General features: G+C 56.2%; 2 protein-coding genes across 2 annotated transcripts; one reads left to right on the top strand and one right to left on the bottom strand.

The window, feature by feature from the left end:
• Positions 1-3,145: 3,145 nt before the first annotated feature.
• On the top strand, positions 3,146-5,464 carry INS49_008126 (uncharacterized protein; the record flags this gene model as incomplete). The annotated part of the gene is made up of 1 exon (XM_043168871.1): positions 3,146-5,464. One exon carries the CDS (start codon positions 3,146-3,148, stop codon positions 5,462-5,464), a length of 2,319 nt encoding a protein of 772 aa, XP_043026551.1.
• A 3,819-nt stretch (positions 5,465-9,283) lies between these two features.
• Positions 9,284-11,605, bottom strand: INS49_008125 (uncharacterized protein; the record flags this gene model as incomplete). The annotated part of the gene is made up of 3 exons (XM_043168870.1): positions 9,284-10,559; positions 10,614-10,840; positions 10,904-11,605. The coding sequence occupies 3 exons, from the start codon at positions 11,603-11,605 to the stop codon at positions 9,284-9,286; spliced, it is 2,205 nt and encodes a 734-aa protein (XP_043026550.1).
• Positions 11,606-13,003: the final 1,398 nt, after the last annotated feature.

The following is a 13,003-nucleotide window of genomic DNA, read 5'->3' as shown; positions in this document are numbered from 1 at the left end:
AAGCGGAGGGTACACCGGTACATCAGAGCACATCACCCAGCACCCACACCCACATCCAACACCTACAGTACACTACACCCAGCACCTCCACCCAATACTCACATCCAACACCCACACCCAATACCCACACATAACACCTACACCCAATACCTATACCTAATACCTATTCGTATATCTAATTCTTATACCTAGGGCTATTTAAGTATATTATTTAGGTATATGAATTAGGTATATGGGTGTTAGGTATGTGAATTCTTATGTGGCTTAGTGCTGGTGATGTACTGGTGTACCCTCCGCGCATCTCCATATTCATATATTTGAGGCTCTGCCCAAAAGCATGGCAGCGGGGACACCGCCAGTCCGGATCTCGGCTGGTATTGCCCTTCACTCGTGTGACGGACCCCGGGCAGGCAGGTCGTCCTGTATGGCTTCGTCATTTGCTTGCAAACGTCAGAGCGTGTGCCCAATGTAGTCTTTGGTGCGCACAACGGTGGGTGCAACGGTGTCTACGTGCTGGTTCAATCCAGGTGAGGACAGGGATCGTCGCTCGCAGTGCTGTACTGTACCTGATTTTACTGGATCGTGTCCCCATATTGCTTGCGTTAGCCCAGGGGCGTTTCGAAACACTAGTGCCCAACCAGGCCCCATCAGGCTTCCCAATCGAGTAGGCTGCATGCATCGAAGACACGCCGTCCTTCGCAAAAGGGCTGGGCTTGGGTGAGGAGGATCGGGAGACGCTTCCACTTCCTCCCATGTGCTCCGCCCCGTCCGAGATGTTATAGCTAGAGCCGACGAGGCCGTTCCCAGATCACCAAGCCAGTCCGAGGAGGATGCCCGCAGCGCCGGGAGCATGATGATGCGTCGTGGGCTCACTGTGCGGGAGAATGGGGCCACGGCAATGTTGTCTACCGCAGTCGGCAGCATTCCTGGCCCGGAATTCTGCCATCTCAATCATCTCGCCTCTGCATCAGCGACAGCACCCGCACCCGCACCTCTGCCTCCGCATCCTTCGCGGGGCCCTGACAAAGCGCAGAGCCGTGCCCGCTTGTTTCCGACATGTTTGGCGGCACCTGTCCGCGCGGGGATCTGGAACATGGGCATAGAAACTCTCTCATCTTGGCCCGTTCCTTTTGCCCTCTTGTTCCTGTGCCTGCAACGTGGCGGCGCAGGTAGGCTTATTATTAGGTTAATGAGTGAGGAAGGATGGCAGCTGGCCGTGGGTGAGCAGGATGGGATGAGCAGCCAAAACCCCCTCGTGATGGGCCGCGAGAGGCCGCCACGAGGGGGCCACGAGACCGTTGGTGTTGTCTGTGCTGTGAATAGTGTCAGAGCATAATAAAGGCAGGCAGACTCTCAGTCGCCAGTGAGTCTGATCTGAACTCTCTGGACTCTGTGTGCCATCACTGGCGTCCAATGTGTTTGAGTCTGGTGGTGGATTGTTTCCATCTTATTCAAGGTCATCCAACCTCGAGCCGTCCCCGCCCCCTTTTGCCCTTGTCTCGCAGGGGCCAGGCATCAAAAATATCTGATTGACGCAGGGGTGGCTGCACTTGTGAGCTGCAAGGGGGGGGAAGGCACAACACGCGGCGCGGTGCGTGGTGTGGTGCAGCCGGTAGAGCACGGCGCAGTACCTCGTCTCCTCGAAACTCGCTATGGTGTCAGAAGTATCTCGCCGGCCGCGCTACTCTGACGGGCCCGGCTGCACTTTTGATTGGCAGTGGACTCGACCCCAGCAGCGAGGATGGAGGATGCAGGCTGGGATCTCCCTGTCCTGCGCCCTGGACCCGCCCGGTCGCCTTTCCACTTTGGTCCACACTGCTACCGTAAACCCCCTCCCCTCTGGGCATCGACGCCTCTCTGGGCCTCTGCACTCCTCCTGTCGCCGCCGCCCTCTTGCCTACTGTTACTCTCGCCGCCTCGTGTCGTCTTCGTGGCCATGGTCGTCGTGACACTGTCGCAGTCTTTGTCGTCGCCGTCTCGTCCTTTCTTCCGTCTGTGTCCGTCCAAGGATACGGCCTACCGTCCAAGTAAATACTGTACGGTCCGTCTGCTAGTCACTCCCACCCGACTCTCGAACATCGCCTGCACACTTGACACTACCCCCTCGGGAAAACCACACTATTTGTCGCCTAGACACTGTCATTTCTGCTGCATGAACACTCGTCTCCACCGTCGTGATCGGCACCCGCGAGCCCCATCATCCTGCTGAGCCTGAGCCTGTACGTCTCTCCTCCTCTCTGTCCTGTCCACGCCGCCCCCTGTGTGCGCCGTACGGTTCACTTGTGCTTTTCCACGGTACCGTCGTACTTTGAAATCGAACATCCTAACAGCCGTCCAGTCCAAGGGGCCATCCTGCCTCCTGCCCGTCCAGCAACGACCACAACGGTGCATGAGAGGTCAGCAAAGTGGAGCAGCAACCGGCCGACTCCTTTGCCCATCATCCCAGAAAGGCAGAAGCCCCCGATCCTATCCTGGCCCTGCTACAGCCATTCCCGTGTCCAGACCGTCGTGCCTGCCCTCCCTTCTCCCACTCCTGACCTACCACCATCCGCGCACCCTCAGCAAACTCGCACACGTTCTCTATCTCCTCACGCTCGCCTCCGGCCCTGGCAAACCTCCAAACTCCATTCTATCAGCAGATCTTATCCTTTCCGAACTGGGGACAGGTCCTCAATTCCGTCTAACCTTCCACCGCTTCGCACCCAAGCCTTGTCTTGCCCATCTTCACTTCTCGACTGACTCTCATCTCACCACGACGGGGCCACAGCCGGCCACTTCTGGTCTGCCAACCATCGCATCACTTGACCAAGGCCTCCACCGGCTTCGATCGACCTGACCTACGGCGTGCTGCCTATTGCAATTGTCCACGGACTGTGCATGGTCGTACAATTCTTTGCCACTTGCCTGAATTGACCCGCCCCTTTTTGCGACACTCTGCCGTCCCAGGCCGCCTTCGTTGCACCGCCTCGCTCGAACCTGCGAACTCTTCGTCGACCGTTCGGCTGAATTCGATCCTCCCGCCGCTCGCTCAAGTCGTCATGCGATTGCGTTGATTACTTGATCCGCTTGAGGCTTTCCTTTGGTGTAGACGTCGCCCGATCTGCGTTTCAGAGGAAGATTCTCGATTGCGGTCTACCACTTCATCATGTCGATGTCCCATTCGGCCGGGCAGCCTAAGCCCAAGGTCGCTCTGGACAACATATGCTCTGTCGTATATAATAACACTCTGTATACTTACTCAGCAGATGCCTTCCAATCCTTGAGCCTGGAGAAGGGGTCGGAGTGGAAGACCTTGAAGCAGGGAGAAGGGGTCTCCGGAGCTGCTTGTGTTGGTTCGAAGACAGCATTTTACGTCGTCGGCGGGACTGGAGGCTCGTCAGACTACCAAGGCCTGCAAAGGTATACATACTCGACTGGCACCTGGGATTCGATCGACCCCGTCGTCCCTGTCACTCAGAATAGGACCGACCACGGCGCCGTCTATCTCGAGGGCTCCGACTCTATCGTTGTCTATGCTGGCAGCCAGGCCGGCGACCCGAACCCCTCGACACAGACATTCAGCATCAGCGCCACCGAGCCTTACTCTGTACTCGCCTACCAAAATGAAGGTGCACCTCCGACGTCCAAGCCTATACTGCTTCGATGGTCGGACCGACAAGCTGCCATGGTCGGTGGCAGTGCCACAAATACTCAGGTTATGCTGTTCACAGTCGGGGCTGGATGGTCCAACTCTGGAGCCACACTGGCATCTCCGCTGAAAACAGGCACTGAGCAGTGGCAGGCTGTTCTGGTTTCGGGCGACGACGGTTCCAAAAACCTTATTACTTTCGACATGTCAGTGTCACCTAATGTCGCCAATCGCACCGTTCTGATTGATGAGCACGGGGCACCGGTTACCAAGGCCGCGGCTGTCACGAAACGATCAGATGACCGCAGACGGTCGGATCAGGATGAAGTCGGACGTCGGGCAACCGCCCTGACGCAAGAGACTTGGCCAACCTATAATAGCACCTACGCGTCTACAGCGATCCGCAGCAATTACGCCGCCGCAGAATCGGATGACGGGCAGGTCGTGCTTTCGGGCGGCAACACGGATGATGTCTTGTGCATTTTCAACGCAAAATCCAACAGCTGGGTCAATGCGACGGCGCTCTTGGCCGATGACGACCAAAAGGTTCTGTCCGTAACTTCGTCATCCTCGTCCTCATCCTCTGCCACTGCTACTTCAACAACACCCAGTGGCACTTTGTTTGCCACGCTGAGTCCTACGGCCACTCCAGAGACCACCGCGGCAGCTGGAGGGACTACCTCGACCTCTACTCATTCTTCGTCTTCGACATCGACCTCTTCGTCCGGACTAGGCACCAACGGTATCCTAGGTGTTGTCCTTGGCTCAATTGGCGGTGCTCTGGTCCTCCTGATCCTGCTCTACTGCCAGATTCGAAAGCGCAAGAGAACGCAAGACTTTATCCAGGCAGGCCACGCCAGACGAGCCAGCGGTGCTTCAGAGAGGCCGGAGAAAGAGGGGATGGCTGTTGTGACGGAGAGCTACCCACGCTCGCCTACAAACCCCACGTTCATGCGCAGCCACCAACCTAAGGCGTCGACAGGATCATTCTCATCCATGGCGATCTTAATGGGCAAGGGACCTAAGAACTCAATGGAAGGAGGGCCGAGACCTGGTTCCAGCAACAAGCAGATGAAGGGGATGAATGGCATCGGCCAAACGGCGCCCATGCGTCCCGTTCCAGCCCTTGCGCCAGATCTCAGGGAGGAGAAGGGTGTGTCCTTCGCCGCTGATACAGCTGAGCCCCGGCCAGGTTTACGCGTGCCCGCCGATCAGCAGGATGGGCTGCGACGCAGCTCCGGTTGGAACCGCTACTGGTCAGGCGATAGCGCTGCACTCAATATTCTGGGCTATGGAAATGGCCAGCAGACGAATCGGAACACAGTCGCCTCGGAAGGTTCTCACTACTCTACAAACGGTCAAGGTATCGACCCACGCTACCGCATGACCAAGGACAGTGCAACGGTGCCGCCACTCAATGTCGACGATGGAAGGCCTCGATTCAATCGCGTCAATTCCGGATCACCGACCGTCAGCAACTATCCCGCTGCCGTCACTCAGCAGCACATGAGTGCCGAATACAGCGATCGGAATAGTCGGGACTCGGACTTTTCTGGCTATTCCAGCGGCATACCTGCGAGTGTACAGGACACTTGGGATCCGACCGCGGCCTCCAAGCCTTGGACAGGTGGTGGGCGTGCGACCAGCAGCATGTACAGCAACGCATTCCCTATGCCTCCTACCCCGAGCGAAAACCGACCGCCGCTGCCACGAAACATTCCTAGTGGCATAAGCCAGCAACCGCAGCTGGACAGAGCAGACACTTCAGACATGAGCTGGCTGAACATTGGCGAACAACAATATCAACAGCAGCAACAACAACAAAACCGACACTAATTCCCGTTGCTCGCCGGTCTTCAGTCACTTGCAGCACTTGTGGTTTATTGACCACTTATACCCGGCATCGTTTCATCACTCTCTTCGAGTTGCCTGCCATTTTGTGTATTCCTTGTCAGGCGAAAGCATGGCCTAGAGCTTTCGTCACCATTATAGAAAGGGGGTGATGGCTGCGGCGAACTGATCGCGAGAAACTGCACGCGACACCAGCCGAATCGACCTATGTCGCTCCAACTCGCCAATGCCCATGACTAAAACACCCGACACGACCTGGGTCCTGGTCGGTTTCAAGATCGCCCTCAAACACCCCGTCGGGCGCTGCCGTCGCCTCCACCAGCATCTGCCTTGCCGAGGACAAGTCGGCGTCCCCGAATGTCGTTCTCGTCACCGCATCATCGCATCAGCGTCAAGCGTGTTTGTACTATCACCACTTCAATTCGCATTGCACATACTTCACATAGCTCGATTTTTTTTACGTCATGTCTCTACTATTGGCCCCGGTTAGGCCAGCCAGACCTATACATACATTCGCTCATGCTCTATGATATCCACGCAACCCGTCCTAGCAAACATATTTGGACCGGTGGCACAGCTACATCATCTCGGAAGCGTTGTTACACTTTTTTCCTTGTTCGTGTCCTGAAAGTTGAAATATTCTCGGCGGTCAGATAATGCATCAGCCCGTCACGGGCTAGATGTCCCACGGTGTGGGGGATGTCAGAGGGGGGGAGGCAGAGAGAGAAGAGGGGAACAGGGGACGATCTATGGTGGAAAATTGGTGCATGTGGAGGCCGAAGGATGATGTATGAGATCAGGAGGAGAGGCAGAACCGTGTTCTATGCCTTAATCTACCTATCTGTCTTTATATCCTGGCGTATAAGAGCGACGAGGGCCAGAGTACTCCATGAACGTGAATATATTCGAAAGTCATACTAGTATCATCGTTCTGTTCGACGCAAACATGTTCTCGGCCTAACTCCTCTGCCTGTTCATCTCGAAGTATTCGGGTCATGGACGGGGGGTGCCGGCTTCTCGAGTTATGCTCCTTTCACATCCTGCGGGATGGCTCTGGGTTTTCCAACAGACCCAAGGGCGTTTCTCAATCAACTGACTTTGTGGTTGTATTTGTTGTATGCCCGTGCTTTCATGAGGAAAGACAAGGTAGATGCAGTACTTCTCAAGTTGAGAACGTGGCCCAACAACTTCACAATGTTCTCTCACGCGAAGCCCCAAGGCATAACGAGATGCAAATATAATTGACAGATGCAGAACTCCTTTCACGTACGACCATACCCAGCGGAAAATACGGGATCCCGTCCGCTCTCCCATAGTCAAGCCGCTGAGGGCCCTCACTGGATTAGTAGTTGGGTCGGTGACGACCAGCGAATACCCGGTGTTGTACGTTTTTGCCTTTTTGGTGACACGGGCCTTTTCTTTTCTGGTCCACTGCTCGACTCGACAGCTTCCGTTTTCCCCATTAAGCAAGAGCAAGCTCCGGTACGGCGCAAATGAGCTCCAAGTCAACAGTGTCAGGCTGGAGCAGCAACGTTTCTGCGCCGTAGTACAGAGCCGTTCCCTTCATTCTCTCACGTCGAGATGCAAAGGGATGGCCAGGGGTGCCCGGGGGTGGCGAACTAAATGACCCTCATGGCATGTGGTCAACTCTGCAAGCTGGTGTACTTGGAAACATCCATCACACCTGCGAGGTTGCTGTCTCTCCAGTGACTTTGTGTTGCTAGTGCTTCCTGTTCTCGCACGCTCCGTGAGGCCGTACAGCTTTTCGGCCTGTGGGAGGACCATTTTGACCAAGAGGAGTTGCGCCCACCCTGTCTCCAGGAGCTGCTGATAGACTGAGACGCCGTTTCCGATTTCATCATGATTGGGAGGATGTGTATCCCGAACGTGATTTGGGAAAGCCCGTGAGTTTCTAGTGCCCAAAGAGTCACTCCAGTAATGCTGGCAGCGAATGAGCCATGGCAAGTGTCACGGTCGACATGTGCGTGATAGAAATAGGCAAGAAACACGGCGGCAAAGTGGATTTCTGGGGCATCTGAACACAAGCTGTTGTATTCACTTAAGTCTACCTAACATCCGGGAAGGGCCCTTGACCTAGAAGCTGGAAAGATTGAGTCCAACCTGATCATCGATGAAGAGCAAACCTACCGACCGCCACGGAACATCAACCAGCTGGCAAAGCCAGGACAATCCCACCAAGGCGACTGCGATCACGCGTGTCATGGCTCACCTATGTCCGAAGAAATGTCAGCTTCACCAAGTCCACAGAACAGCGCGGCGGCAGACACATCCTGCCCTTCCCTCCCCAGCAAAACAACATCAACCATTTTATCAGAAACCCAGATTTCAAAGCACTACCGTCCCCACCCCTCCGCCACACCACATCCCCCGGATCCCCGCCAGCATGTGACGATGCAGGCGTCCCAACTCTGCGGAAGGATAGGGTTCGCGGGAGACGTGCTGCGGAGGCAAGCCGAGGGGTTCCAACTTTCGTCAAGAACCCGGGGACAGTCTCAGACGGCTCTTCCTATTTCGAGAATAAAGGGTTTTCAAATGCAAAGATTTGAGACTCATCATAAAGGTGGTTGGCATGGGGGAGGGGGGCACATGTGGGAAGGGCACCAACGCGCGGGGGTAGGAGGGAAAAAAGAAGTCGAGCTTACCTGGGCTGGTCCCGTCCATGAGGGAGGAGCGAGCGAGGGTCAGTCGGTCGGTTGGCGACGGTCCACGATCGCACCGCAGATTCCAGGCGCCGCATCAGATCGGCCAGACGAGCAGAGCCTCAAGTCGAAGCGGGGAAACGGCCGGAGGCAACCAGCGCTCCCCGGGGACCACGACGGCGCGCGATGCGCGATGTTGGATCGCGCATCAAGGAAGTGGCCGCTTGAAACATGGCTGTGCCTGCATCAGACAGTAGCCGCGTGCTGCATGATGCTCGCGTGAGGAGGTTGGGTTGGAGTTTGGGGAAGCTCGCGCCAGGGAAAGGCGGGAAAAAGCTTTCAATGGGACCCAGCCAAAGAAAAAAAACGCGGTCACGTGGGGGAAAGCGAGCAATTGGCTGCAGTTGAGCCTCAAAAAAGCGGGCCGGGGCAGCGAGACAGCGCGCCCATGCAGCTGTGGAAGGCGGGGGGGAAATAGATTAGCTCTCTCAAGCTGGCGGCAGCACTGCCCACCTGCAAGTTGCACACCAGACGGTGAGCACAGCACTGCCTCTCTCGTCACACTGCATCGTTGGTGCGGGCGTCATGTAGGAACAACTGGGCGCAGCACTGCATCAGGGAGAACAGGGCATCTGGTGCAAACACACTATGGATCAAGCAATGGTACTGAGTGACGTGAATAGTCTTGTCTGATTTGTGATGAGGTTCTACCGAATGCCACCACGGTTGCTTCTCAACCCTCCCAACAATTACCCAAGAACCTGGTATGTATAGCAAAATCCGGCCTCGTTGTGTGGAATCTGCGGCTTGAATTTTTTTGGTCTTTTTCTTCCCTTGTAATTGGTTTTTTTCCCCTCCCTTCCCATCTCAAAATCTCTTTCGAAGTAGCCGAGGACGAAAGCTGAAGACTAAGTAAGGTAGAAAACGCTGGGGCAAACAGAAGCACGAAACCCAGTCCTCAGATGAAATGTATGTATGTTTACAAGAATTGCACAAGCCAACCATCTTGAAGGCGCAGCTGCCAATCTGGTGTCGCCATCAGTCGCCGTCATCGCTCCTGAACGCTCGCTGTCGTTAAAATCGTAACACATAATCGCCACTTTCCAAAAGGTTGCCAGCATAAGCTGGGACCCTCGGGCACAATTTAGTGTTGAGAGTATCCGTACTGGTTGGCGGACCAATCAACGCCCCAAAATTCTTGCGAGTTTGGCTGCGAGTAGCCGGCCGCGACAGAAGGCATCTCATTGCTGAAGAGTGGAGACTCGTTGTACGTCATGGGCTTGGCCTCGGTAGTTGGTGGGAACAGAAGGAAGTCTGCCCCACCGCTCATGCCCACAGGGATATCATCGAAGCTCTCGTCAACATCTGCCAGAGAGTGTGGAGTATACAGCATCGCGTTGCCCTGTCCGATGGGAGAAATGTGAGGCGCAACCTGCGTCTTGCAGAGCTCTGCCTCTGAGAATGCGGCAAACTGCATGGCGAGCTCCTTGTTAAATGTCGGTGCTGGCACTTGCGCCTGGTTTGCGCTGTAGATGTCGTCCCACTGGTAGTCCGTTGTGGACGCGTCCTGGAAGGTGATGGAAGAGCTGTCCAAGCCAGGATCTGTGATCGGAGTTGCGTTGTCGACCGGCGAATAATCAGAGTAGTCCATTGCGTCCATCGTGTCCAAGTGGATCTCCTGGGGCAACGTGTTGAAGTTGAAGGGCTCCGCCTCTGGGAGATAGGCAGGGAACTCAATACTGTTGGGCTGGTACTGGAGTCTCTCCTCGGGAGGAGTTGCCATTCCAACACTGGGGTTGCTGATCGGAGTGGGCAGTCCCTGGATCTGGGGCGTCCTGTGAGTGACGCTGCCGGACTTGCTTGCTGTCTTCTTGCCGCCGTTTGTCTTGGTCCTCACGTACTGCCACCCGTGGGCTTTCTCCATGTGCTGCTTGCAGTTGGACTCCCTCTTGGACTTGTAAGGGCAAGGAGGGAACAAGCACTTGTACATCGGTGGGTCAATCGAGTGCTTGTCGTTGCAGTGACGATCCATCTCCTTCTCTGTGGGCCAGCCATAGTCGTGGTACTTGCAGCTCTCAATGGGGCATTTCCAAGGCCGAGAATGGGTCTTCTCGTGTTTGGTCAAGTCGCAAGGTCGCTTGAATTCTCTCGTGCAACCCGGCTCGCGGCATTTCTTTGGCGCCAGCTCCTCCGGGCTTGCATTCTTCTTCCGTCGCGCCATTGAGCGCATGATTTCGTCTTCATCGGCCGCTTCCTCGGAGGCAGATCGTTTAACTTTGACTGGGCCATCGTTGTCTTCGTCCATCTCGACAACTTCTCCGGTGGCGAGTGAGATCGCCTTGCCGTCCTTGTTCACACGAACGAGCTGTACTGGCCGACCATTGACATGGATGCCGCCATGGAGTTTGATCTCGTCGGAGCTGACGATCCGGTTAGCAATGGTTTGCTCAAGGGTCATGAGGGGGTGTGCATACGCATTGACGTCCATGTTGTCTCCGGCAGGCTTCTTGTCCTTGGCGTCAGCGATTTGTTTGGCGTAGATTTGAAGTTGTTCCACAAGGTCGATGAAGTATCCGCTTCCGTAAGGAGGGTCGCGAGGTCGAGTTTGTTCTCGGTCACTGAGGTATTCAACAGTCGCTTGGATGCAGTGGACGGTGGTGAGGCAGAAGTCAAGCCACAGGTCGGCGACTTTGGAGCTCTCCTTTGAAACCAAGGCCCGATAAGTATCTCCACGAATACCAAGATTTCTTTGGATCTCACTTACAGGTGCAATTAGTAGAAGCGTCTTCTCGAGGTCTCGAAGACAAAGGATCTCCTTCTCCTTGATCCTTCTGGGACAATCAATAACAAGTGGGTGGAAGGTCTTGAGTTCAGGCTTTGCAAGAAGCGGTTTCAGGATATGCTCGCAGATTTTGTTTGTGGCCCGGTTGCTGAGGCCAGGCAGGGTGGTGGTCGCAGCCGCGGACCGGGTAATAGTCGACGGCTTGACAGATGACGTCTTGCCCTTCTTGCCAGAGTCGACGGCGGCTTTATCTTTGGATGTCGCGACAGAAGTGCCGAGACCACTGTCTGAATCGTGGTGTCTCGCGGGGCGACGAAGGGTTGATCGCGGGCGCAGCACACGACGCTCCTTTTCGGGTTCGTCCAACATGGCGACCGAGTGCTTGCGGAGGCCGTCGGGGAAGGGGAAGGTTTTGTCAACCAAGGTCTTGGACTCGTCCTGGGAGGCCGACAAGGTCTGGTCGATGCTGTCGAGGGTGATACGCATGCGTCGTTTGTGAGCATCGATCACGTCGTCCAAGCTGGTCTGTGATCGACGTGGCAGAGACGGGGGTCTGAAGGCGGAAACGTCTGAGCCAGGAGATGTAGGAGAGTGGAAGGTGAGGCCTTTCCGGAGGGGCATGTTGGTCTTAAGGGACAAGGCCCCGTCCGGGTGAGTCGCCGGAGTCCTACGAGGATTGGACATGTTGTGCCGGCTGGTGTGGGGTTGGCTAAGGACTTAATGGCTCTGGCGTTGGACGGAACACTGTGTCGACTATGGCAGGCCAGCCAGGGTCAGCGAGTGTCTTGCATGTAAGGCTGAGCGCGGGATATGGTTCGGTGGGGGGTGAGTCACACGGGTGCGTCGATAGTACGAGCGGAGGTGCAGGTATGTGGCCCCGATCTCGTCACGTCTGTGACGACACACGGTGAGGCCAAAGATCGGCCGACTCAGTCGGCTTGGGACGTGGGGATGAGGAGAAAGGACTGCCACAGAGGACGGGGAACAGAGAGGACAGAGAGAATGGAGTCCTTACGCTGACAGACAGACACAGTCGACACGCTACGTTGTGGACACGGCTGCGGCTTCTCAGGCCAAGCTGACGGCCTGTGTGTCAGATGTGAATCGAGGTCTGGATGTCTCTTCGAGATGAGATGTCGAGTTGCCCAGGGCCGCGGCAGAATTGCAAGGAAGTGCAGGTGGCGGGGAATGAGGCCAGATAAAGGACAGGACTAGGCCCTTTGAAAACGAGGAAGAAGACAGAGAGGACAGAGAGTAAGACGACGACGGGCGGGTGGCCAACGAGGCTCTAGTGTGAGACGGCGGCAGGTGTCGGGGATTTGGCCTCAGGGGGGTTCTATGTGGTCTCTCTCTCGCTCTCTCGCTCTCTCGCGATTCCAGGTGCAAGCAAGTTCAAGTCCGAGAATGTGGATGGGTAGTCAAGGCTTCACGTTGGCCTCAGGACGCTTTGGAGTCAGCAGCAGGAGGGTGAAAGAAGGTTTTTAGAGGGTGGGCAAAGCACGGGGACAGCCAACACGATGAAATGAGGTTGAAGAGGAGGAAAGAAGCGCGGGTGGAGCTGGGCGGGCTGGATGGGGTTGGACGTTGGAGCTGCTGAAGGCGCGGACCGGACGGACCAGAGGTTTAGGCAACAGCGACTTGACCCGGCTCGATGGGGCCTAGCTCGCGTCGGTGGGCCTGCGATGGGATGAGCCCTGGACTTCCCTGGACTGCCTTGGACTCCGCCTCGCAAGGATCTGGAGCTGGGGGCCAGCCAGCTCGTCCACTCACGAGCGGCAGCGCCTGCTGCGGTACCCCGTTGGGATTTAGCGCAAGACCAGGTGAGAGATTGTTGGTCCGCTCCCCGACGCTTCGGTCAGCACAGCACAGCACCAAACAGCACAGCACCCTGGCGACACGGCACGCACCTGGTCACACAGGCTCATCATGTCAGCGAAGATGAGGCTCTGCTGTGGGGACAGTGACACGTTGTCTCTCGTCTCTGTCCCGTCCGTCCCTTTCCGTTTGCTCTGCTCTGCGCTGCTTCTCCTTCCTCTTCGCTATTGCGCACCCTCGCATTCCACGCCCCTGCTCGAGTCAGTT

The sequence above is a fragment of the Diaporthe citri genome, assembly GCF_014595645.1.
Source record: "Diaporthe citri strain NFHF-8-4 chromosome Unknown scaffold_3, whole genome shotgun sequence".
Taxonomy (NCBI): Eukaryota; Fungi; Ascomycota; class Sordariomycetes; order Diaporthales; family Diaporthaceae; genus Diaporthe; species Diaporthe citri.
The sequence above is the reverse complement of the archived record's forward strand: the minus strand, read 5'-3'. Positions and strand labels throughout refer to the sequence as shown.